We start from the raw sequence: 24,738 nt of genomic DNA, 5'->3' as shown, positions 1-24,738 counted from the left end.
TATCCACTCAACTGAATATTATTTGGCCATAAAATGAAATGAAGTACTGATACATGCTACAACATGGATGAATCTTGAAAAAGAAAAAAAAAGATGCTAGGTGAAAGAAGCCAGACACAAACGACCATATATTACCTTACTCTATTTCTATGAAATATCCAGAAAGATATAATTGCCAGGCACAAGAAGCAGATCTGGTTCTAGGAATGGAAGAGGGAATGCCTGCAAAGGAGCAAGAGTTTTCTTTCATGTGTGATGGAAATGTTCTAAAATTAGTTAGTGATGATGGTTGCATAACTCCAAAAATTTACAAACAATCATTGAGTTACTACATTAAAAAAAATCAAGACAAAATGCTGACCCATAGCTGCCGAGGCCTTCAGTGGGAGCAGGGACTGACTACAGACGGGCATGGGGAACTCTTTGGGATGTTCTATACATGACAGTGATGGTTGTTGCACAACTCGACAAATTTCCTAAAAATCATCGAACTGTAGGCTTACAATGGGTGATAAATTTTATGTTATGTAAATTATATCTAAACAAAGCTCCTAAAAAAATCTTGGGCAGACTTTCTAGGATCACTATATTTACGTCTATATATGCAACTCCATCTTTCTGGTTCTAAGAATGGCTCTGTGAAATAAATGTGGATAATTTCTAACCTTCATGAGAATTGTCTGAATCTCCCAACTAGCTATTTGAGTAATCCAAAGAGTAATGTCTAAGTAATCTACAAAGTCAAAATTATGCAATGTATCTGTCTCTCTAATTAAATTATACCGAGACAGCACCTTGGAGCTATCATTACGTATGAAGTACCCATCATCATCACAAAACGCCACAATTCGTAATTCACATGGAAAATAGGCTTCCATTTAGCCCCTGCTCACCCACTGAACTATTCCAGTAGCCAGCTGTAAGGACGCTTTATTTGTGACACTGTACCTTGTGGTGCCACAGAATTCCCCTTCTATTTCTTTCCAAGGCTGGGATGAGAGCCAGTGGAGTAATGGGCAACCTAAAATCACCACCTCAGACTGGAGAATACCATGAGCACCAGGCCAGGGCCAGTCACCCGGGTGCGATAACACCCCATTTGTATCCTACAGAACTGAAACCTCCTACTCAAGCACTCACACCATTTTAACTTTGCAAGTACAATAGCTTCCACCAATTTTAAAGCTACAAATCCCTGTGGAAGAAAATTATAAAACCCTGAAACATTTTTCAAGTAAACTGAGGCTCAGAAAAGGAAAGTGATTTTCCACAAGGTGCCATCAGGTTAGCAGGCTGGGATAATAACCCCAATTCAGCTCTAGTCCATTGTTTTTGTGGCTTGTTTGATTATTGATCCCAATACAATATCCTCCCAATCACCTGGTCATCTTTGACTTCTCACTCCCCTAAAACATTCAAATGCTAGTTAAAAATATAAATTGTGAAATCGTTTTGGAATCATCCCCTCCTCTCCATTCCCATGGCCTTAGTGCAGATTTCATTACCTCTGAACCAGACTATGGAGGAACACTGTCTCTCCCCTGGACCACTCCCCTCCCCAACCTCTCTGCAGAGCTGGTCCCCCCACTATAGTCCCTGGTTAAACACCTCCTGGGGTTTCTACTGCCTGCAGGGTAAAGTCCAAACTCCACATGTCCAAGCAAGGACCTTCCTAATTATGTGCAGACCTATCTCTCCAATCTTATCTCTCACTTCTCCACCCAGCCACCCTGTACAAAAGTTACGGTGAGCAATTTGCAGTTCCTTTAGCACAACAAATTAGCCTCTTTGTGGACACTTACTATTTGCAAAGCTCAGTGCTAATAACTCTACATGTATCACCTCATTTAATCTTCACAGCAACCCTATGCTGTAGATAGATATCTTACTACTCCCAGTTTACAGGGGAGGAAAATGAAGCTTAGATAACTCCTCTGCCTGACAGTGTCCTGTTTACAGTACCCACCTCCTCCCCCATGCTGTTACCCTTGGCCTGGAAGGCCCTGACGCTCCTCTACTGCTGCCCTCTATACCCCCACAATATCTTTGAGACCTCACTCAATTGACCTCCCCCAATCATGCCATTCTTCACCCAGAGTTAATAATTCTATCTTTGGAGCTCCCATGCTACTTCTTACATTCCTCATTAGAAACTGATCACACTATATCATAATTATCTGTATACATTCCAATCTAATAATTAGACTATGAACCCAAGAAAATAATAGCTTAAAAAAAAAAGTCTTTCTTGCCCTAGCCAGTTTGGCTCAGTGGATACAGCATCAGCCTGCGGACAGAAGGACCCCAGGTTCGGTTCTGGTCAACGGCATGTACCTCGGTTGCAGGCTCCTCCCAGGCCCCGGCCCTGGTCGAGGCATGTGCAGGAGGCAACCAATCAATGTGTTTCTCTCCCATTGATATTTCTTTCTGTCTTTCCCTCCCTCTTCCACTCTCTCTAAAAATCAATGGAAAAATATCCTTGGGTGAGGATTAAAAAATAAAAACAAAGAAAAAAAAACCCACAACTTTTTCTTGTCCCTATGTCTGGCATATAAGTAGCCAGGTAATAAATGAACAAGGAACATTACTATCTATTATATGTTGTTTCATTTACTCCTGTTCCTTCCTTATTTAGTCTATTACCTCTGAGTTCTAACTGGCAATACATTCCTGATAGCTTTCCCTCTGGTTACCTTTCTTTCCAGTGGTGGACTAATTTCTCCAAACACAGTTCTGAGCCTGGCTCTTCTCTATTCAAAAACATCCTTGACTCCTTGGCACTTACAAGTAATGTATAGATTCTTTACTAGGGAATTTCATAGTGTCCATCATCTGGATAATTTCATCCTAACTTGCATTATTTCCCTACACCAAACCAAATTATGTTACTTTTTGTTCTCTCAAATCACACAAAATCTCTGTACATCTGACTACTGAAATGCCCCACCTTTCCCTCCATAACTACCTGCAAAAATCTCACCTTCTTCAAATCAGATTTGATCACCCTTATTAAGCCTTCCTTGATTTGGTACATGAGTGAAAACTACAACTCTTCTGAAATCCTGAGCATTACGGTTTTACCTCTTTTGGGGGATTTAATCCATTCTGCATAATTCTACTGTGATCTAGATACATCTTAGCTCATCTATAATTTCCTTGACAACATCACCTACTCTTCCTTATAGAGCTACTCCTGTTTTATACCTGGCAGGTGCTTAACAAATTTAGTTTGGTGCATTATTAAAATAATATAAAGATTGGGTTATGGTAAAACCTATCTCTCAGGCATTTAAAAGAAATTAATGTGAAGTCAAACTAATTGAAGAACGTCACAATCCCCCTAAGGCTATATTACACAGTGGCATTTAAAACCAGTTTTGGAAAAAACTGGCCTTAACTGGCCCATATCTTAATAAGTCAGGTCAACCTAGGATGGAAAATCATCTAAACTGATAGTAATCATCACAGAGTGACAGCCGGTGTTAAACACGAGGCTAAGTGTTTAACATGCCTAATTTTCTTAGTTCTCACAAACCTCCAAGGCAGATAAAGCTATACCACATTCTATCCTTGAGCAGATTGCGGCCAACAAAAGTTCAACAGTTTGCACAATGTTAGGTATCTTTTGAATGGCAGAACCAAGATCCCTACCACACTAGAAACATTTACCAAAAGACTAAAGCTCCCTGTGAAGGCGTTACAGTGGATTCTCATTATTTAAAAGGGCTTCATCTATGGCAGCAAACCAGTGTGCTATAAGAAGTTTTAAACCATACGACACCTGACTATTTAGTCAGGGGCACTGACCTCTTTTCTGTTAGACTATCAAATAAAAAAAAAAATGACAACAGCCAATATAATAATAGCTGTGTGGTGTGAATGAATAAAAAATATACCTATATTTTTGTCAGATCAGCAAAATATATTTTTCTGGTGTGCCACAAAATTTTAGTTATTAGTTTATGTGTGTCATGAGGTGAAAAAGGTTGAAAATCACTATCTATGCTGCAGGGGTCCTCAAACTACGGCCCGCGGGCCACATGCGGCCCGCCGAGGACATTTATCTGGCCCGCCGGGTGCCGCTGCCTGTCCTGCTTAGCAGCGGACTCGTCCCGGGCCCGCAGTGCGCATGGGAATTTGTTCATAGTTTTTTTTTAAACTATAGTCCGGCCCTCCAACGGTCTGAGGGACAGTGAACTGGCCCCCTGTTTAAAAAGTTTGAGGACCCCTGAATTCTATGGCATAGTTCAACACTATCACGAATTACTGAATCTATACTGCATAATTAAGGACAAGACCCTGTTACCCATGACCCAATCCAGCCAAAGGCATTTCTGTGTGACTGGGTAAGAAAACCAGCAGTAACACTAAATTCCTGTGCCTGTACCTTTATAATGTTTAGGGAGCACTGTGTACAAGTATAAATAAATGCTACACTGCCAAAACCGGTTTGGCTCAGTGGATAGAGCGTCAGCCTGCGGACTGAAGGGTCCCAGGTTCGATTCCGGTCAAGGGCATGTACCTTGGTTGCGGGCACGTCCCCAGTAGGGGGTGTGCAGGAGGCAGCTGATCGATGCTTCTTTCTCATCGATGTTTCTAACTCTCTCTCCCTCTCCCTTCCTCTCTGTAAAAAATCAATAAAATATATTTAAAAAAATAAAATAAAATAAAATAAAAAAATAAATGCTACACTGCATGTTTAAACCAAATAACAATTTTAGGAATTCCTTCAATTGATCTTTGTTCTCACAACAAAGTTTACCACTAGGTGGCAGTAGTATAACATTAAGGAGGTGATGTTTCTACAATGCTTTATAAATGAAGGTAGACTGACATTTTCCAATTCCTTTTTATAGTAATATAAAATCGTGTTAAGCTGCTTAGAGTTTAAAAAATATTTTGTCACTTTTAGAATGGCTAGTTACAAATAAATTATTTTAAATAAAAAATTAATCCACTTATTGAAAATACATTATATATTAAATATCATAATATGCAGATTTTGACCTTTTTGTACTCAATAGCCACAGCTTAAACTAGCTTTGCACATAAAAACTGAACTATACTATCAATACATAAAAAAAAAACACTGTACATTAAGATACAGTAAAGTCTGAAATTTAATTTTGTGTAATGCTATACAAGGTAAATAAAAACTGCTTTTAACCCATGAAGGTTGGAATTCTTGCATTTTGCAAGGTGTTTTTTGTTGTTTTGTTTCATTTTGTTTCTAAATGTCAAAATAAAAGAGAAAATCTGGGTCTTCTAGCCTCCAGAATTGTAACAAAATACATTTCTGTTGTTTAAGCAAAAATAAATAATAAATGAATGAATGAATGAAAGTTTTAGGTTATATTTTACAACCACTTCCCTTCAAGTAAAACTAAAGATTACCAATACATAAAATAAAAATTGGGCAAAATTATCATTCTTTCTCTTTTTGACATTTACATTAAAAGTATAAGAGGACACTTGATGTGCTATATAAGAATTTTGAGGATATGAATACAATTTAAAAATGTGATGACTATCTTGAGGCAAATTTGTAGAATTATCTATCAATATATACTGAATTTTAATAACTTGTGTCCATCTGCTTTCTATATTTGGTGGTCCTTGTGGGTAGAAATTAAATCTATACATATAAAGAGGTAATATGCTAATTGACCATTACGGTGTTCCAATAACGACCAATTTGCATATTGACAGATCAGCAGGTACCGCGCAGCAGGGGGACCTGCGTGAGGCTCGCTTCCCTGCCCCTGGTGCCGGAGGCCTCTTTTTCTCCCAGGTGCACGCACCTGACAAACACCCCCGCAACACCACGACCCGTCTGAGAGCACTCTGCCCAGGAACGCCACCAACCCCCTCCCCTGAGGTGGGGGGAGCTGAGGGGCAACACCCACACGGCAAAAGGCTGGTTCTTGGGTATGGTAGGCAGACACCAACCGGGGGGTGCACGCATCGGCAGTGACCCCTGGGAGGGGTTGTGCACACAAATCGAGAGGGTGTGGACCCAATACCACGAAGGAAGGGCCTGGGCGTGACAACAGAGAGTGCACAGGTAACCCTTACACCACAGGGAAGCCGTCAAGGCTTTCTCCAGCCGTCCATTCATTCATCTGCCCAGTCCAACCCATTCACTGCATCCTGGACAAGCCGAGCCGACCATGCCTGCACAAGCACACCCGTCGCCTGCGAATTCCGGAGGGGAGCAGATGGAGAGCTGCTCGAGCATGGGAGCGGGCATGCCAGGGGGTGGGAAAGGCCTCTGTGTCCCCCGCCCCCCGGCCCCCTTCAGCACTCAACAGGAGAAAAGCCTCGCGCGCACGCGTAACACAGCAGTCCCCGCAATGAACACTGGCCTGGCTGGCTGGAACCTCCCCCAACTCGGAGCGGGGGAGGCACGGGCCATGGTAGGCAAGACACAGCTGCGTCGTTGCTCAGCCCCTCAAAGCCAGTGTGAGAGGGGCCCGAGTGCCCAAACAGAGGCGGCTACAGGTCCTAGAGAGGAAAGCAGTCAGTACGAAGGATGAAAAGCATAGAACTTTTAATTAGCCTGTAAAAAGAGTAAAAGAGTGAGGGAGGAGGGGGGAAGATGGGGAAGAAGGGCAGGAGGGAGGGAAGAACTTTATAAAGGAGTCAGTAGAGAACAGAGTTAAAGAAGGAAAGAGGATGTATGAGTGAACTGTAGGAGCTATAATGAAAATCAAGTATAGTTGTGTACTGGGGACAGATTTTTAAAGTAGGAGCCAGAATAGAAAAAAGATAAATGACAGTGAATAATTAGGCAGGTAGATAGATATTAAAACAGTGGAAGTAAGTAGAGAAGAGTGTATGGGAAAGGTAGGATGAGAAAGAAAGAGGGAGGGAAGAAATGTTTTAAAGGGGAGCCAGTAGAGCTTAAAAGGATAATGGGAAGAAGGAAGAAATGGGGCAGGGAGCAAAGCAGGTCCAAGAGAGGAAGTGAAGAAAAAATTAAGGTGGGAAGAAAGGAAAAGGGGAGGGAGGGAAGGGGTAAAGATAAAGGATAGAAGGAATGTGGGGAGGGAGGAAAGGTAGGAGAAAGATGGGAAGAAGGATGATGGAACAGAAGTAGGAAATAAGGAGGAAAGAAAAGTTTATAAATGATGAGTCAGTAGGAAAAAGTGTTACATAAAGGAGAAAAATTGTGTGAGAGGGAGAAGCCAATAAGGAAGTCAAATACAATTGTGTGTGAAGGGAATAAGATTTAAAAAAATAGTTAATAAGGGTGACCAGGCTGGCAGTGGAGGACAGTTAGGGGTGACCAGGCTGGCAGGCAGAGTAGTTAGGGCAGGAAGGCAGGTGAGTGGTTAGGAGCCAGAGGTCCCGGATTGCGAGAGGGATGTCCAACTGCCACATCCCCCAAGGCCTCCCGCATTGTAGAGGGTACAGGTTGGGCTGAAGGACCTCCCCTTGCCATGCACAAATTTCATGCACTGGGCCTCTAGTCTCTTACCTAATAATAGACAAACATGTAAAGTGACCGTACCTCCGCTACGCCCATAGCCAATCAGGAGTGAGAATGCAAATTAACCCGACAAATATGGTGGGTTAATTTGCATATGCAGGTGTGAGTGGCCAGGTGGGGCAGGATGCCTGCTATTTAAGGGGATCTGGGGGGGAGCTACAGGAGCTGTGCTGCGGCCAGGAGCAAGGACTTGCCGGCTCCTGGGTGGCCCAGGAGCGGGGACTTGCCAGCTCCCAGGTGGCCGGGAGCGAAGCCAGGGGAAGAAGGACTATTCTTGCACGAATATCATGCAACGGGCCTCTCGTCATATATATTTAAGAATAACAAATATACCTGATCAAATCACTGGGGAAATAACTAAGTTAGAAACTAACCCTTGCATGGCCCTGGCCGGGTAACTCAGTTGGTTAGAGTATTGTCCCAATACACCAAGGTTGTGGGTTCGATCCCTGGTCAGGGCACATACAAGAATCAACCAATCCTATATAACAAAAGCCTATAAAAGCCTCATGCAACGTCGCCACCAGATGGCCACCACAAGATGGCCGTGCACACAGCAGAGGCGGGGCCCGGTGGCCACTCCACGTGGTGAGGCCTGGGGGTCTTGTGGCTCTGCACAGTGTGGAGGAGGCCGGTCCCAGTGTCTCCACCGCCTCACACAGAGGAGGCAGGTCACTGTAGGAAAGGGCAGTTGTGGGCAATCAGGCTGGCAGGGGAGGGCAGTTGGGGGTAATCAGGTTGGCAGGGGAGGGCAGTTGGGGGGGACCCGGGACCCAGACCTGCAGGGGAGAGCAGCAGGATGGCAGGGGAGCAGTTAGGCATCAATCAGGCCGGCAGGGGAGTGGTTAGGGGTCAATCAGGCTGGAAGGCAGAAGCAGTTAGGGGCAATCGGCAGGCAGGCGAGTGATCAGGAGCCAGTGGTCCCGGATTGTGAGAGGGATGTCCGACTGCCGGGATCGGGCCTAAACCAGCAGTCCGACATCCCCCGAGAGGTCCCAGAATGGAGAGGGTGCAGGCTGGGTTGAGGGACACCCCCGCCCCGTGCACAAATTTCGTGCACCAGGCCTCTAGTGAATAGATAAGTGGAACAACAAATTAATGTTTCTCTCTCTCTCAAATTAATATTTTTAAAAAGAAACTAACCCTTGCATATATTCACTTAATATGCACTCAGAAATAAAATATTTTAATGATTATTTACTAATTTTGTTAAACAAAAAATAAAATCTCCACCTTAACATAAAAACCCTCTAGAGTCTAGAGTTCCTCATGTTGTGGTGACCCCCAACCATAAAATTGTTTTCGTTGCTACTTCATAACTCTAATTTTGCTACTGCTATGAATAGTAATGTCAATATCTGTGTTTTCCGATGGTCTTAGGCTCTATAGCAGCAGTTCTCAACCTGTGGGTCGCGACCCACAGGTTGAGAACCGCTAGCAGGGTCGCCTAAGACCATCGGAAAACAGTGTGACAGTTAGTCCCAAACCCTCAGTGTGACAGTCCAGGGTGTTTGGTGGAAGGAATTGTGCTTCATCTCATCAACCAGGAAGGAGTGAAGCCCAGACTGGTTCAGGCCTTGGCCAATTACATAAAGCAGAGCTAGCAGCACTGGAATGCCTTCCCAAAGCTGGCAGTGAGTCTTGTGTCCTCACAACTGTTCCACAAGGCTTCTTTGGAAATCTGCAAATGAACAAATGGTGCTCATATATAAGACTTCTGGAAGACATACTGGCCCTGAGGTCTCATATAAACCTAGATCCACAAAAGTGATGCCAACTCACTGCTCTGGCTGCCCAGGGATCCTTCAGACTGATTTATATCTGAAAATCATCTGCAATAGGCTGTGCTTTCTAAGTCTCTCTGTAAAGCAAAGTTAAAAAATGGACTGTCCATACATCAAAATAAAAAGCTTCTGCACAAGAAAGCAAAAGAAACCATTAAAATGACAATGAGGTACCACCTCACACCTGTCAGAATGGCTACCATCAACAAATGACAAGTGCTGGTGAGGATGTAGAGGAAAAGGAGCCCTAGTACTCTGCTGGTGGGAATGCAGACTGGCGCAGCCATTAAGAAAAACAATATGGAGTTTCCTCAAAAAATTAAATATGAACTGCCATTTGACCCAGTGATCCCACTTCTAAGAATATATCCTATGAAACCCGAAGCACCAATCAGAAAGAATGTATGCACCCCTATGTTCATAGCAGCACAATTTACAATAGCTAAGATCAGGAAACAGCTCAAGTGCCCATCAGTAAATTAGTAGATAAAAAAGCTGTGGTACATTTATACCATGGAATACTATGCAGCAACAAAAAAAGAAGACTGTCTTACCCTTTGAGATAGCATGGAGGGACCTGGAGAGTATCATGCTAAGTGAAATGAGTCAGTCAGAGAAAGACAAGTATCACATGATCTCATTCATAAGTGGAATCTAATTAACAAAATAAACTAATGAACAGAGTGGATCCAGGAACATGGAAGCATGGAACAGAGTTCAGAATCTCAGAGGGAAGGTGGGTATGGGAGCTAAGCAACCAAAGATCTTGTATGCATGTATGTATAACCCATGGACACAGACAATAGGGTGGTGTAGGCCTGGGGCTGGGGGCAGGGACCAGCTACAGGGGGGGGGATGGGGGGAAAAAAGAGGAAGGACAAATGTGATACGTTCAACAATAAAGATTTTTTTTTAAATGGACAGTCCAAAAGCTGTCCAGCTTGCAAAAGATGTAGCATAATCATTTATCAGTAGCATTAAGCCAAAACTGAGTTCCTCTTTAGGGATCAGAGGGAAGAAACAGTTGCTAGGGGATTATTTTCTATGGCAAGCACCAATTTACACCTGTAAAATAGTCTAAAAATATATGTGAAGAATAATTTGCAATATATACACATGAATGCATTTGCTCATCTTTCAGCTCTATAAGGTAATATTACTGAATGCATTTATAAAGTGAAAATTACACGGTGAGGTAAGTTGTCTGGCTTGATAGAATATGAAAAGAACATTGCTTTTGTAGCCTTGACAGTTATTAGTTGATTCAATTCATGAGATGCTTATGTTCTACTCTAAAAATAAGTTCAATAACCATCATAAAAGTTGCTTTGAACCAGCATTGCTCAGGGCTTGACAGGTATCAAACTGCACATTTCTAATTCATTCCTAGGAAATAAAACAGGCTTAGAATACGTAATGGTCTCTTAACACAAAGAATCTCATTTATATGCACTCGGTTGAAAAGGATACAGAAACCATTTAAAATATAAAGAGGAGAAGTATGTGGGTAATAACAAATGTATCAAAAATAAAAATTTTGAGCCCCTATTAGCTGCTTGGAATGGAAGACAGGTCTTTTTCAACTACCCCATCCCCACCCCCAATCTAGCACATAGTTGGTTCTCAATAAATATCTGTTGAATATATGGTGTGGTAAGTGCCATCCCAAGAAATTTCCTACATTAGTCATTCACTTCAAAAGAGATAAAGCTGACCTCTGAATGTGGAAAACAGCAGGCTGACAAGAATAATTGTAATGGTAGGACAATCAGCACAGAGCCCACCTGCTCCTGTGGTAAGTTAAAGAAAAAGAGTAAACGCCAAGGAAAGCGCGTGTGCACACGGGCAACCTCCAGTGAGGATGAAGGGGGCGCTGTCACAAGCACCCGTCCTGCCTCAGGTAGTGTACAAGAGTGCCCTGCCCTGCCCTTACCTCCTCCTCCTCCTTTTCCTCTGGACCCGAAGCCTCGCCGAGGCTCAGCTGAGGGTGGCTTCTGGACCCGCTGTCCTCACTGCCTTGGTCACATGTGGCCTGCACCAAATCTGGGAAGGGCACAGGCCCTTCTGCCCTTTCGTTACTGTCCGCTGAACTCAGGGACAGCGCGCTCAGATTGTTGGGGTCCTTTCCTGTGCCTGGGCTCTGAGGGCTAGGGGGCTTGGGGGCGGTGGGCCTTAGAGGCGTAAGAGGCTGCTCGGATTCCAATGTAAACTGGCTGCCAGGTTTTGGTTCAAGGGAGTCTTTGCATGCTACTTCCTGGGCAGTCGGGCTTGGCAACGGGCTGCCAGTGCAAGGACCACCGCTTTGGGCCTCGAGAGGAAACACCGCGGTCTCCACGTCCACGTGGGGACCCCGCGGCCCTGCTGGGCTGAAGTCCGGGGCCGGGCCGGCCCTCCTGCACTCCGGCTCCGCGCTGCTGGACGCCCGGCGCGAGTAGTCGTCGTGCAGGCGGCTGCGGGGCCCGGGACGCGGGGCGGCATCGCTGGGGCAGGGCGCCTCGCCCTTGGGACGCTCTCGCTTCCAGGCCGCGTCTGTGGCGCTGCTCACCAGCCTGAGGACCCGGTCGAAGTCCTTGGCCCTGATGGGGCTCTTCCAGCGTTTCGTCCTCCTCTCAGACCCGCCGAGCTTCTCGGAGTCGGCAGAGCAGCTGCTTAGCGTCCGTCGGGGCGCGGGCCGGTCGGGCGCCGTCCTGAGGTCGGCGAGGTTGGAGGCGGACTTCCTCTTGAAGGAGCTCTTCCTCAGGAAGTTCAGGTTGTCCGTGCTCTTGCTTCTCCGGTAGGCGACGCTGTTGTTCTCCGAGTCCTTCACGAGGATGGCGCACACCTGGGGCTCCCGGGGGACCGGGGACTCCAGCCGGCCCTGCGGCTCTGCGTCCCGGAGGCTGATGCGGCCCAGGCCGTAGGCGCGGCGCAGGCTGCGGGAACGGTGCGTGCTCCTCTGGAAGGCGTCGTCCGCCTCCTCGGGGTCCGAGCCGTCGGACACGGGCCCAGGCTGGGGTGGCCCGCCCGTGGCTCCCGAGGACCCGCGCCCGCCAGCTGGGATGGCCATGGCCGCCCCGTTTGGGAGGGCTGGGCCCACATCAGGCTCCGAGGCCTCCTCCTTGGCTGCATCGGACCCCTCTCTGTTTTGAATTCCTTGAAAGACGGAGGACTTCAGTTTTTTAAAGGACCCCATCTTCCGAAAGGAGGCCAGGGCGTTCCAGGTGGAAGAGTGCCCCATCAGGACCACGGAGCGAGGCCTCTCCGGGTGGGCGCCCGTCCTCTTCCTGCTCACCGAGAAGAGGCGAACGAACTTGGCAGGGCCTAGCCTGGAGTCCTGGGCTTCGGAGTCGCCGCTGCTGCATCCTCCGTTCTGACAGGCTGGGTAAGTCACCGTGCTGGGGTCTGTGGGATCCGAGACTGAACAGGGGATTGCAGCAACTCGCCCGTGGCCGTTCTGGGCTGTGGTCATGTTCTCGGAGCTGGAAGCCCGTGGCCACAGGGCGGCGCGGCTCAACCCCACGTGCGCACCTGTGTCCGCTGGTGCCAGGTGCAGACCTTCATCGCTGAGGCTGCTGTCCGCCTGGCTTTCACACCTGCTTTGCACATCAGGCTCCTCCTCAGTTGTGGCCACTGCCTGCAGCAGAAAACAAAGCAGGATTTAGCCATTTCCCCCACAGAAAAGCCTTTAAAACAGGGGCTAGTTATTTTGTTTTATAACTGCTAATATACAAAAAAGGCATGCCCCATAAATGAGCTGATCAAACAAAAACTTATAAATTAAGTTCAAATTTTACTTTTTTTCTAATTCATTTCACAAATTAAAGGGAAAAATGCAAATATACATTCCTTAAAAAAAAGATAATTATGGGTTGTGCGTTCAATATAATGGTAAACTCCTGAATTTATTGAAACTTGTTTAAATAAAAGTTTTGAAAAACTGCTGGAATAAAAAAGCCAAGGCATCATTCAAGACTATCTTCTCTTTATTTAAAAAATAAGCAATTTTGGCCAGGCCGGTATGGCTCAGTGGTTGAGCCTCGACCTATGAACCAGGAGGTCATGGTTCAATTCAGGGTCAGGGCACATTCCGGGGGTTGCTGGCTTAATCCCCAGTGGGGGGTGTGCAGGAGGCAGCCATCAATGATTCTCATCATTGATATTTCTATCTCTCTCTCTCTCTCCCTCTCCCTTACTCTCTGAAATCAATAAAAATATATTTTTAAAATAAATTTAAAAATTTTGGTTTTAATAATTTAAAAAGCAACGATTTCAAAATGTGTCACAGCGAAATGTCAACTTAAGTATAAAAAAGCTAGTGGGCAGACTGAGTGCTTAGTATGTACAAGAACTAGAGCAAGATGCTCTCAGCTAATTACTGTCTACAGAATACCCCAAAACTCTAATGAGAGCTACAAAATGCTACAGGGACATGAGTGGGAGGGACCAAGCTGAGGTTGCATTAGGTCAACTTTGTGAAGGAAACCACATTAGTGAGGGGCTTCTGTCAACAGTATTCTAACTGGCTGAGGAATGGAGAGAGACATGAAGATAATACTGAAGTACTAGAAATTCAAAAACAAAAATTCAAATTAAATACTGCACCTTCTTCCTTCTTCCACATGGCCTGAAGCCCATCACACACCTATGTCCATGTTGTCTCTCCCCGCTCCAGCCCCAAGTGAAAAGCCTGCTTTCCTTAACTCTTTCCATCAAGCCAAGTCCTCCACAGCCTTCAAGAGCCAGCTTAAATGGTACAGTCCCCCTGTTCTCAATTAATGACTGGTGAATGAATGATCATCATAATAACCATAAAAGGCTACCATTTATTAAGTGTTTACTACATGTCAGGCCCTTGTACTAAGTGCTTTAGAAACAACATGCTACAGAGTACTCATGCAAACCTAAGAGGTCAATAGAATGACTTTCATTTCATTGATAATCAAATGGATGCTTGGGCAGACTAGGTAATCTGTCAAGGGACCCTGCAGCTGCCCCTCCAAAGCCTATGCTCTTCTCCTTTGCTTCAAACTCATGAACAAAAGGAAAGGCAGAAGAGGGACGTGCAACACAGTACCTCATGACATAACCCTGATTTAAGTCAAACCCCAGAAATCCTATGGCAGCAGTCCTTATGATTCCAAAGGTAAAATTAAAAGCAAAAGCCCCAGCCAGTTTGGCTCAGTGGATAGAGCATCAGCCTGCGGACTGAAGGGTCCTAGATTCAATTCCGGTTAAAGGCACATGCCTGGGTTGCTGGCTTGATCCCCAGTGGGGGGCATGCAGGGGGAAGCCAGTTAATGATTCTCATCATTGATGTTTCTATCTCTTTCTCCCTCTCCCTTCCTCTCTGAAATCAATAAAAAAATATTTTTAAAAAATTAAAAACAAAAGATGAGAAAGTTGTATAAAGACCTTGAGATTAGGTCCCAATTTAACTTCTTAGCCTTTTTGAGTGCAGAAGAAAATCTGACTTCATGCAAAGAGGGCTGCTTGGCTTCTTTCCAAATTCTCAAATGGGTTCATATTTATTTGCCCCTATGTCATGCCCAGTTAAAAATGATTCTCATGGCCAGCCATAGCTAAAGGGCTGATTCCACCTGAGGCCAGGTACAATACAGAGACTTCAACCCCTGGAGCCTTTCTGATGTTCAGTCACCAAATTCTATTAATCAGAAGCTTGATGGGGCTACCACATGCTCTCTGCAGTTTAATGTTCTAAAGGAGCAATTGGGGGCCGGAAGAGCTGTAGGCTGCAAATTTATGAGCCACGTAAGCTACATCTTGAATCACCCCAGCACTGAGGCAGGATGTGACATCTAATCAGTTGCAAAATGAATCCAACACTTAGCATCCTCTGTCCACCTATACGTCCGAACTCTGGGAGGGACTGGGGATTGTGGTTGTTTCAGCTTTTCATTCTTGAAATAATAAAGTCAATTTATACAGAGTCAAGTCCAATCACAGGCACTGACAGGCAACGTATTATCTATAATAATAAAAGTATAATATGCTAATTAGACCGGACAGCCGAACAATCTTCCAGACGTCATTCCGGATGAAGCCGTGGCGGCGGGGGCCGAGACAGAGGCAGTTAGGGGTGATCAGGCAGGCAGGCAGAGTGGTTAGGGGCGATCAGACAGGCAGGCAGAGTGGTTAGGGGTGATCAGGCAGGTAGGCAGGCATCTCCCGAGGGGTCTCAGATTGCGAGATGGTGCAGGCCAGGCTGAGGGACACCCCCACCCCCGGGCACGAATTTCATGCATCGGGCCTCTAGTGGAGTAATAATGGTCTTCTTATGATTTGTACTGGATACAGAAAAACAGGCAGGAGCCCTTATTGTATAATTTGGCTGGACAAAGACAGATTACTAACACAACTAGAGGGCACTAGGAGACCTTTTATAACCCAGGATGAAACTGTATTAAACTGATCCTAAGGGCTCAAGGGGCATAGGAAATTGCTTGATTTAATGTTAGGTAGTTTGAGAATGTCCTATGGAAGACATGAGGCCAGGACTAGGTTCTAAACTCAGTATTGTCACATGAATCTTAAGTAAAGTCATTTCAGGAATCTGTGCTTCAGTGTCATCTATAAAAGAAGAGGTGTCAACATTTATGTATATATCGGCCAACTAATCAATTCACAAGCCTCTATTGGGCACAAAGATGTATGCAGGCCCTGTGATGAATTCAAGTCAATGACAAGGTGATGGTCCATTCCAGATAGGAAACTGGCATGAGCAAAGAAGAGTAAGGAATATAGGTATGACTGGGAGGCAGTATATTTGGGTGGCCAGCTATCCCAATTAGCCCAAAAGTTAGATATTTTCCAGGATGTGGGACTCTCATGGCTGAAACTGGAAAAGTTCTTAGCAAACTGGGATGACTGGCCACCCTACATTAAGTAAAAATAATATAGTTGGAAGGATGGCTTGATATAATATACCGTGTTTCCCCGAAAATAAAACATCCTCCAAAAATAAGACCTACTTACAGGTTCCCTTCTGAGTGAAATATAAGGCATCCCCCAAAAATAAGGCCCCCAGGCTCTGTCTCAGAATGAAAATTAATTTACCATAAACTGGTCGCTAGGGCCGCCCCATCTGGCGTCTAGCAACCAGTGACATTACGCGGAGTCCTGACGTCACTGCTGTGTGGAGGTGGAGCGGAGGTCGGAGTGAGCGGTGAGCGCGGGGCGGGAGAGAGGAGGAGACTTGCGCAGATGCGTGTAGAAGAACAGGAGGATTAGAGTGGACGGGACGCAGCGAAGGTGGTGAGTGCTGGTCTGTCTCTGGTGACACTACCTGATGCTCGCGGCCGCCTTCATGATGACTGAAGGTTCTCAGTCAGTGGCAGACCCTGCTCCAGCCCAGATCCAGACCCCAGCAAGCCCAGTGACAGTCCCCAGGCAGGCCCCAGGGGGTAAATGTCTGATAAAGGGGTAGGGGGGATGTCTGGTGAAGGTGTTCAGTGGCACAGGGGTGGGGGAGGGGGATCACTTAAAATGACACAGGAGGATCAGAGGGGGCAATCAAAATGACACAGGAGGATCAAAAGGGGTTACTAAAATGGTAATCCCCCCTCTGATTCTCCTGTGCCATTTTGATTCCCCCCTCTGATCCCCTCTGTGTCATTTTGAGTGATCCCCCTCCTCCCACCTTGATACCCCAATTCCTTTTTTTTTACCCCTAGAAATGAGCGCAAAAAGAAAAAGCTACTCCATGGAGTACAAGAAAGGAATCGTGGAAGACTCTTGGGGCCAAAATCTTACTGCTTTCTGCAAAGAGAAGATGTTGAGTATCCGATTGGTCCGAAAATGGCGAGCAGAGTATGGTAACCTCATTGAACAAGTGGACAAGGGAAATGCTAAAAAGCGCAAGTGTGGATCAGGTCGGCAACCATTATTTTCCGAGCTGGAAGACCTGATCTGTGAATGGGTTGTTGACAGGAGAGCAAAGGCTTTGGTTGTGAATAGGGCTCAGATTCAAGAATTTGCCCTTGCAATGGCACCACAGTTTGACATAGCCCCCGAAGACTTCAAAGCATCACAACACTGGCTGGATAATTTCCTTCAGCGAAGTGAACTGTCTTTAAGAAGATCTACAACATTGTTTAGGTTGGAAGATACTCAAGTTATTAAGCGAGCACTTGCATTCAAGTCCTTTATTGATGATGCTGACTTCTCTAAATACAATCTTTCCAACATGATTGCTATGGATGAAACTGCAGTGTTTATGGGCCAATCATCTCAAACAACAATGAACAGCGGGGTGCCTCCTTAGCATACATTCCCTCCACTGCTTACGAAAGTGCACGTGTTTCCTGTATTTTGGCAATTCGTCTGAATGGCACTAAAATCCCACCTTTAATCATTTCTAAGGGCAAGAAGGAAAAGATTGAACATGTTTTGGGCTTTTTTATTCTTGAAACTGAAAAAGCCTGGGCCACACAAGCAGTTATAAGGAAGTGGGTCGATTTAATGCTGCCGCTTGTTATGCGAGGGAGCCAAAGAGGTCTGCTAGTCTGGGATGCAGCCAGCACTCACCGCACTAAAGACATGAAGACATTTCTTCACGAAAGAAAAATAGATCAGATAATGATTCCCGCAGGAATGACGGCCTATCTCCAGACTCTTGATATTGCAATAAACAAGCCATTCAAAGACAATTTGCGCATGGAAATTAATGACTACATTGAAAATAGAATGGAGAGAAATCAGCGTGGAAACTTTGTGAAACCTAAACTGCAAGAAGTTGTGACTTGGGTGAAGAATTCATGGGAGAAAATCACTAACAGTTGCATTGCAAATGCACTGCGAGCAGGCTACCTTGACAAGAAGTACTCATTTAAAGACAGTGCTATTGCTAAACATGAGAGATTTGGTCCACTGATTCTGAAAGAAATGGAGTCACAAGAAATTCACCAGGAAATTCAGGAATTGGATTGTTATGATGATGTTCTAGAAGATGATGACATGATTGTCATTGAATAAATGAGTAAATTCTTGATACTGTAGGATTCACAGTTTGTCTGGTTTGTGTTGACAACTACCGTACTACCGTACCGTATACAGGTAATAAATTTCCTTTATTTTCATTTAACAATAAATGTTCTTCTTCATGGAAAAATAAGACATCCCCTGAAAATAAGACCTAGCGTGTCTTTGGGGGCAAAAATTAATATAAGACACTGTCTTATTTTCGGGGAAACACGGGTAGTAGTAGAAATAAAGGTGAAAACGGGCTAAGCCTACGCACCATTAGTCTAACATAGTGGTCGGCAAACTGCGGCTCGCGAGCCACATGCGGCTCTCTGTTGACTAATGAGTTTGCCAACCACTGGTCTAACACTTTGAGACAGCCTGCAGGTGTCACCTTCTTTAGGAATTCCTTCCTGATCCCACTCAAATGAATTAAATCCCTTACTCTGTGGGTTACAGATGTCTCCCCAAGTTGCTTTACCTAAACATATTTCAATGATAGGTTTATATGGCTGCCTTCAGAACAAGGTTGTGAACTCTTAAACAGTAAAAACGATGTACTTTGCACACTTAGGTTATTTAAAATTATCTTGATGTGAAATTGTATCAAGTTCTCCTGCCTTGTCAATATCTGTACCAAGGTAACAATTCATTACTATATACCACTATTATTTTTCCAATGTGAAGATGTTTAGATTTTTACAACACTATGAAGTCTAAGTAAAGCTTAAGTTTTAGGATGGAGATCCAGTAAAATACATGCAGAAAATCAGTTTCTAATAGGGGCAACATGCTTTTAAAAAAATCATTGCCTTACTATTTTGTTCATGTGGCTGAACAATGTGATTGTTGTGTGCTACTTGGAAAGAAACTGAAAATCACGGAAGAAAGCTTTTCCTGGAATTTCCAAGTAACACCAAGTTGCATTATTTAGAACTAACACTTTGACCTCTATTAACAAGGATTGCAATTCAGTCAGTGGTTTTGTAGCAAGGCTTGTAAATTGTGGGAACTCTGCCAGAGATATTTATGAAGAGAACTACAAGAAAGACTTTTAGATGGGAATATTGTGAAATCCATTGTCTAACAAGCTAGGTTCTGGGGTGTATGAACTTTAGAATAGAACATTTTAGTCATAATGAGAATTCTCTGAAAACAACTATGACCAGTACTTGTTAAATAAGAACTTGAATTTGAAATTCAGGAATATATATCAAGTTAAATGTACAAACAAGAAGGTTTTTGTAATACGTTGGTGTAAATTATAGAAACTGCAACACTGAAAAACAAACATTGAAATCTAATGCTAAAGGATGAAATATGAGATGCTAAAGGAATGAAAGTATAGATCCTTGAATCACAGCACTATAGAGCTAAAGAACATGTGACCACTAATTGTAAAGATTGGGATACTGGGGCCCAGTGGGTCAGCCTACTATAGGTGAAAGCACAGTGGGCTGGGAATCAGAGGGACCAGATTCTGACACAGCAGTGCCACCTACTGGCTAACACCTGTTGGTGGTCCCTAGACTTCCTTTCCCTCCCTTACTAGTCACCAAGTGTAAGAGATCCTGGCTCAGTGTGGACTGCCCCCACCCTAATTACAGCCTTTAGGACCTTCATCTGGATGATTGCATTAACCTCCTGACAAGTCTCCTGTTCTCTGGTCTGACTCACCTCCAAGCCACAGTGAACTTCCCAAACTGCAAATGGAGTGGTGTCACTTCATCTAGTGTCATTGACTACCCTTGGAGATGTTGAGCTATCAAATCACCTAAGACTAGCACACAAGACAGTGAGCCTTTCTCATGTAACTATGCTCTGGGATATTTTCTTGTTTGCTCCTGGAGTTTTTTTCCAGCCATTTTTGTCTCTCTGTAGTGTAGGGAACCACAATCCCCAGGCTCCTGTAACAAGTGGCTTCTGGCCAGGTTGGCCAGTGAGAAGCACTGGTGGGAGATGCCAGGGTATTTCTCTCTGTGTGGGCTGCTGCATGGGGCCTTTCCAGCAGCTCTGAGGCTCTTCCTTGGCTCCAGCTCCTGCTGGGCAGCTCCTCCTTCCAGGTGGCACAGTGTCCAGGCTCAAGTAACACCACCTCTTCCCTTTATCCCTCCAGGCTAGGGGTGGCAGCATCTTCCTGCTATTGCTCGTCTGAGCCTCACTGTCTTCTCTTTTGTTTCTCAGCTGTGTAAAAATCATCTCTAGATTAATTCTCTTTGTTTGAAATACCTAGAGAAGTTTCTCTTTTTCTGACTGGTAAATATGTGCTTTGCCTAACTTTCATTAATTCAAATAAACTTTTCCCTAGAAGAACTCTTTCCTTCCTATCCAATCCAGATGCCCCTTCTGCATGGGCTCACAGCACCTCATGCATTTATTTTAGCACTTACCATACTGCTCTGTAATTCTGTTTTTTCTGTATGTTTTCTCCACTAAACTCTGAAAAGGTTGAAAAGTTCTTTCAAAGCAGAAAGCAAATCTTATTTAACTCTGTTGTCAGCTGTCAATTTTGATCAGATGAGGATAACACTACTTCTTTGGCATAACTTAGCTGTGTCAACCTAACATTTGGGACATTTGGGACCAGATAATTCTTAGTTGTGAAGGCTATCCTATGCATTGTAGATATTTAGCAGTATCCCCAGCTACTGCCTTAAAATGATGCTATTAGGAAGAAGAAAAATAAAGTATAGAGAAAACCCTGAAAACCATGGAAGTGCCATGTGAGTTACTTTCATGGTGGTTTCTATAAAACTACTGAAATTTATTATTTTCAATCATAAAACAGTGTTTTAATTTATTCTCTGATGGTACTGATAAAAAAAATTTTTAATGATAATATTGTTAGCAGCTACAGTTTCCTGTGGTCAAAAGCTCAGCTTAATGAATGTTTATATTCCATTATTACAATAGTTGTGTCTAATTTCGTAAATGCTTTTTTATACATTCAGTGAAAAAGAAAATTTAATAACATAGGAGAGTAAATACCAACATGTTAATAGTTACACTAATTGATCACTTTTTAACTATCAATGCAGATATTTCATTTTAATAATAATCAATTTATCTACAAAAGGTTAGTAATTTAAGTGCTTAGATTTCACAAATTATATCTGAGTGAAGTTAATATGACAATTAAGAATACTATAAAAATGTTTCATAACATACTTAAAATATGGTTAATATTAATGTTCAAATGTAGGTATTAGGATAAATTTTGATTCATTTGTCTCAATGTTAATCAGTAATATTTGAATAAAAAATGTTTAAAGAGTTTCCTAATGTACCTGTGATTATTAGGAATGTGATTTTTTTCAATAAAATTATATATTCCCATTAAAATATAAAATATTTCTTCTCTAAAATATATCTTGGAAATACTTAATGCAAACCATAACTTAATATTTTTCCTAATCTTGCCCATACAGAGGATGCAACTGGAGTGCCCAGGTAGACTGAATGGGGAGGCTGTGCCACTGGACCCTTTTACATAAGTCCACTGTACCAAGCCTGGGAGGCGTAGCAGCTCTACTTAATACAGAGAAATGAACACAGAGAAGCAGCCAAAATTAGGAGACAAAGAAACATGTCCCAAATGAAAGAACTGGGCAAAATTCCAGAAAAAGAACTAAGCATAGTGGAGACAAGCAATCTATCTGATACAGAATTCAAAACACTGGTTTTAAGGATACTCAATGAACTTGGGGGAAGAGTAGATGAACTTAGTGAGAACTTCAACAAAGAGATAGGAAGCATAAAAAACAGATATAGAAAACATAAAAAAGAACCAGTCAAAAATGAAGATTACATTACCGAAATGAAGAATACATTACAGAGAATCAACAGTATACCAGATGAAGTAGAGGATCAGCAAACTGGGAGATAAGAAAGCAAAAATACCCAATCAGAACAGCAAAAAGAAAAGGAATCCAAAAAAAAATGAGAAAGGTATAAAAAGCCTCTGGGACAACTTCAAGTGTACCAACATTCACATCATGGGGTACCAAAAGAAGAAAGAGAGCAAGGAACTGAAAACCTATCTGAAAAAATAATGACAGGCCTGACTGGCTCAGTGATTGAGTATTGACCGATAGTCATGGTTCGACCAGGAAGTCATGGTTCGATTCCCAGCACATGCCTGGGCAGTGGGCTCGATCCTCAGTGTGGGGTATGCAGGAGGCAGCCAACCAATGATTCTCTCTCATCATTGATGTTTACATCTCTCTCTCCCTCTCCCTTCCTCTATGAAATCAATAAAAATATTTTTTTAAAAAACAATGATGGAAAACTTCCCTAAACTGGTGAAGAAAATAGACACACAAATCCAGGAAGCACTGAGAGTCCCAAATGAGATGAACCCCCCCAAAAACCACACCAAGACACATGATAATTAAAATTCCAAAGGTTAAAGACAAAGAGAATCTTAAAAGCAATGAGAGAAAAGCAGTTATCTACAAGGGAGTTCCCATAAAAGCTTCCCAACAAGAAAAAGCTAAAGGAGTTCATCACACCAAACCAGTATTACAAGAAATGTTAAAGAGTCTTCTTTAAGAAGAAGAAGGAGGGGAAAAAAGATAAAAAATATGAATAATAAAATGGCAATTAATACTTATATATCAATAATAAGTTTAAATGCAAATGGATTAAGTGCTCCATTCAAAAGATATATGGAGGCTGAATGGATAACAAAACAAGACCCATATATATGCTATCTATAAGAGATTCACTTTAGATCCAAAGACACACAGAGACTGAAAGTAAAGGATGGAAAAAGATATTTCATGAAAATGGAAACAAGCAGTCCTGGCCCGAGTTGCCAAGCAGTTAAAGCACTGATCCACACACCGAAGGGTCAAGGGTTCGATTCCCAGTCAAGGGCACATACCTGGGTTGCAGGTTCAATCCCTGGTCCTGGTCAGGGAATGTTCAGGAGACAACCAATTGATGTGTCTCTCTCACATCAGTGTTTCTCTCTCTCTCCTATCTCTCTCCCCCTCCCTTCCTCCTTCCTTTCCATTCTCTCTGAAAAGCAATTGAAAAAATACACTCATGTGAGGACTAACCAAAAAGAAAGAAAATGGAAACAAACAAAAAGCTGGGGTAGCAATACTTATACTAGACAAAATGCATTTTTGAACAAAGGCTATATAGGGGGGATAAAAAATAATAGTAATAAAATAAAACAAAGACTATATAAGATGAAACAAAGAAGGAGGACCCAGTAATTCCACTTCTGGGTTTTTATCTGAAGAAATCCAAAACAGACATATGCATCCATGTTTACTGCAGCATTATTCACAATAGCCAAGATATGGAAGCAACCTAAGTGTCCATCAATAGATGAATGGATAAAGAAGTGGTACATGTATATGATGGAATATGACTCAGCTATAAAAAAGAATAAAATCTTGCCTTGGCCATTGTGGCTCAGTTGGTTGAATATTATCCTATGCCCTGAAAGATCACTGGTTTGATTCCCAGTCAGGGCACATGCCCAAGTTGTAGGTTCAAACCCCTCCCCGCCGCACCCCCCCCCGACCCCCCGAGTGTGTGCAGGAGGCAACTGATCAATGTTTCTCTCTCATATCAATGTTTCTCTCTCTCTCTCTCCATCTCCTTTCCTCTCTCTCTAAAATTCAATAAAACGTATTAAAAAAATGAAATCTTGCCATCTGCAACAAAAAGTCAGACAGAGAAAGACAAATGCCAGATGATTTCACTTATATGTGGAATCTAAAAAATTAAACAAGACAACAGACTCTTAGATACAGAAAACATTTTGATGGTTGCCAAATGTAAGGCGAGGGGTGGGCAGGACTGGGTGAAAAAGATGAAGGGATTAAGAAGTACAAATTCGTAGTTACAGAATAGTCATGGAGATGTAAAGTACAGCAAAGGGAATACAGTCAATAATACTGTAATAACTATGTATGGTGTCAGATGGGTAGTAAATTTATTGGGTTGATCACTTAGTAAATTATGTAATGTCTAATAACTGGGTTGTACACCTGAAACTAATATAATATTGTATGTCAACTATAATTGAAAAATAAAAAATACTTCAAGTTTAAAAAGATCATTAAAAAATATTTTCCCTACTCTTAGTGCAAAGGAACTATTTTAACTTTATCAGATATAAAATAAAAGTTAATTTATATATAAATTAAGCTATTAAAGTTCTTTATAAACCACTTTATCCAAGAAATTAAGGTTAAATGCATTCAGATTTGGGTTAAAAATAAGGTTCTTCATTTCACACCAAATATTAACCTGCTTTAAGTCAAGATGGCTGTGAAAAAATTAGATGTCTAGCTAAAAGACAGATGAGTAGTAATAGTAAAAATATTTGCCAATAGTACATTATTGCAATTATATAAAACTTCATTTTGAATAAATTATAATTTGGGGATTAATAGGAACAAAGCACCATGGTTCTAAGTCTTTCTAATTTGCTGAAATTGCCTATTTTATTCTCCCCATTTGCTTCCTGTTAGGTACTTTCCT

The 24,738-nt window shown here is 43.0% G+C and overlaps 1 protein-coding gene across 2 annotated transcripts in view; it reads right to left on the bottom strand.

The window, feature by feature from the left end:
• Positions 1-24,738, bottom strand: part of SPATA13 (spermatogenesis associated 13) — a 160,960-nt gene that overhangs the window by 81,300 nt on the left and 54,922 nt on the right. The window contains exon 2 of one of the 2 annotated variants that reach the window (XM_080662348.1): positions 11,210-12,889. In XM_080662348.1, the coding sequence (XP_080518474.1) occupies positions 11,210-12,724 (1,515 nt within the window). In that variant the 5' untranslated portion in view covers positions 12,725-12,889. Of the gene's footprint in view, positions 1-11,209; positions 12,890-24,738 lie in introns of those variants that run through there. The other variant, XM_080662349.1, reaches the window with a different exon arrangement.

This window comes from Plecotus auritus (genome assembly GCF_963455305.1).
Source record: "Plecotus auritus genome assembly, chromosome: 3".
Taxonomy (NCBI): Eukaryota; Metazoa; Chordata; class Mammalia; order Chiroptera; family Vespertilionidae; genus Plecotus; species Plecotus auritus.
Note: the sequence above shows the minus strand (reverse complement) of the source record. Positions and strands in the feature narration are given on the sequence as shown.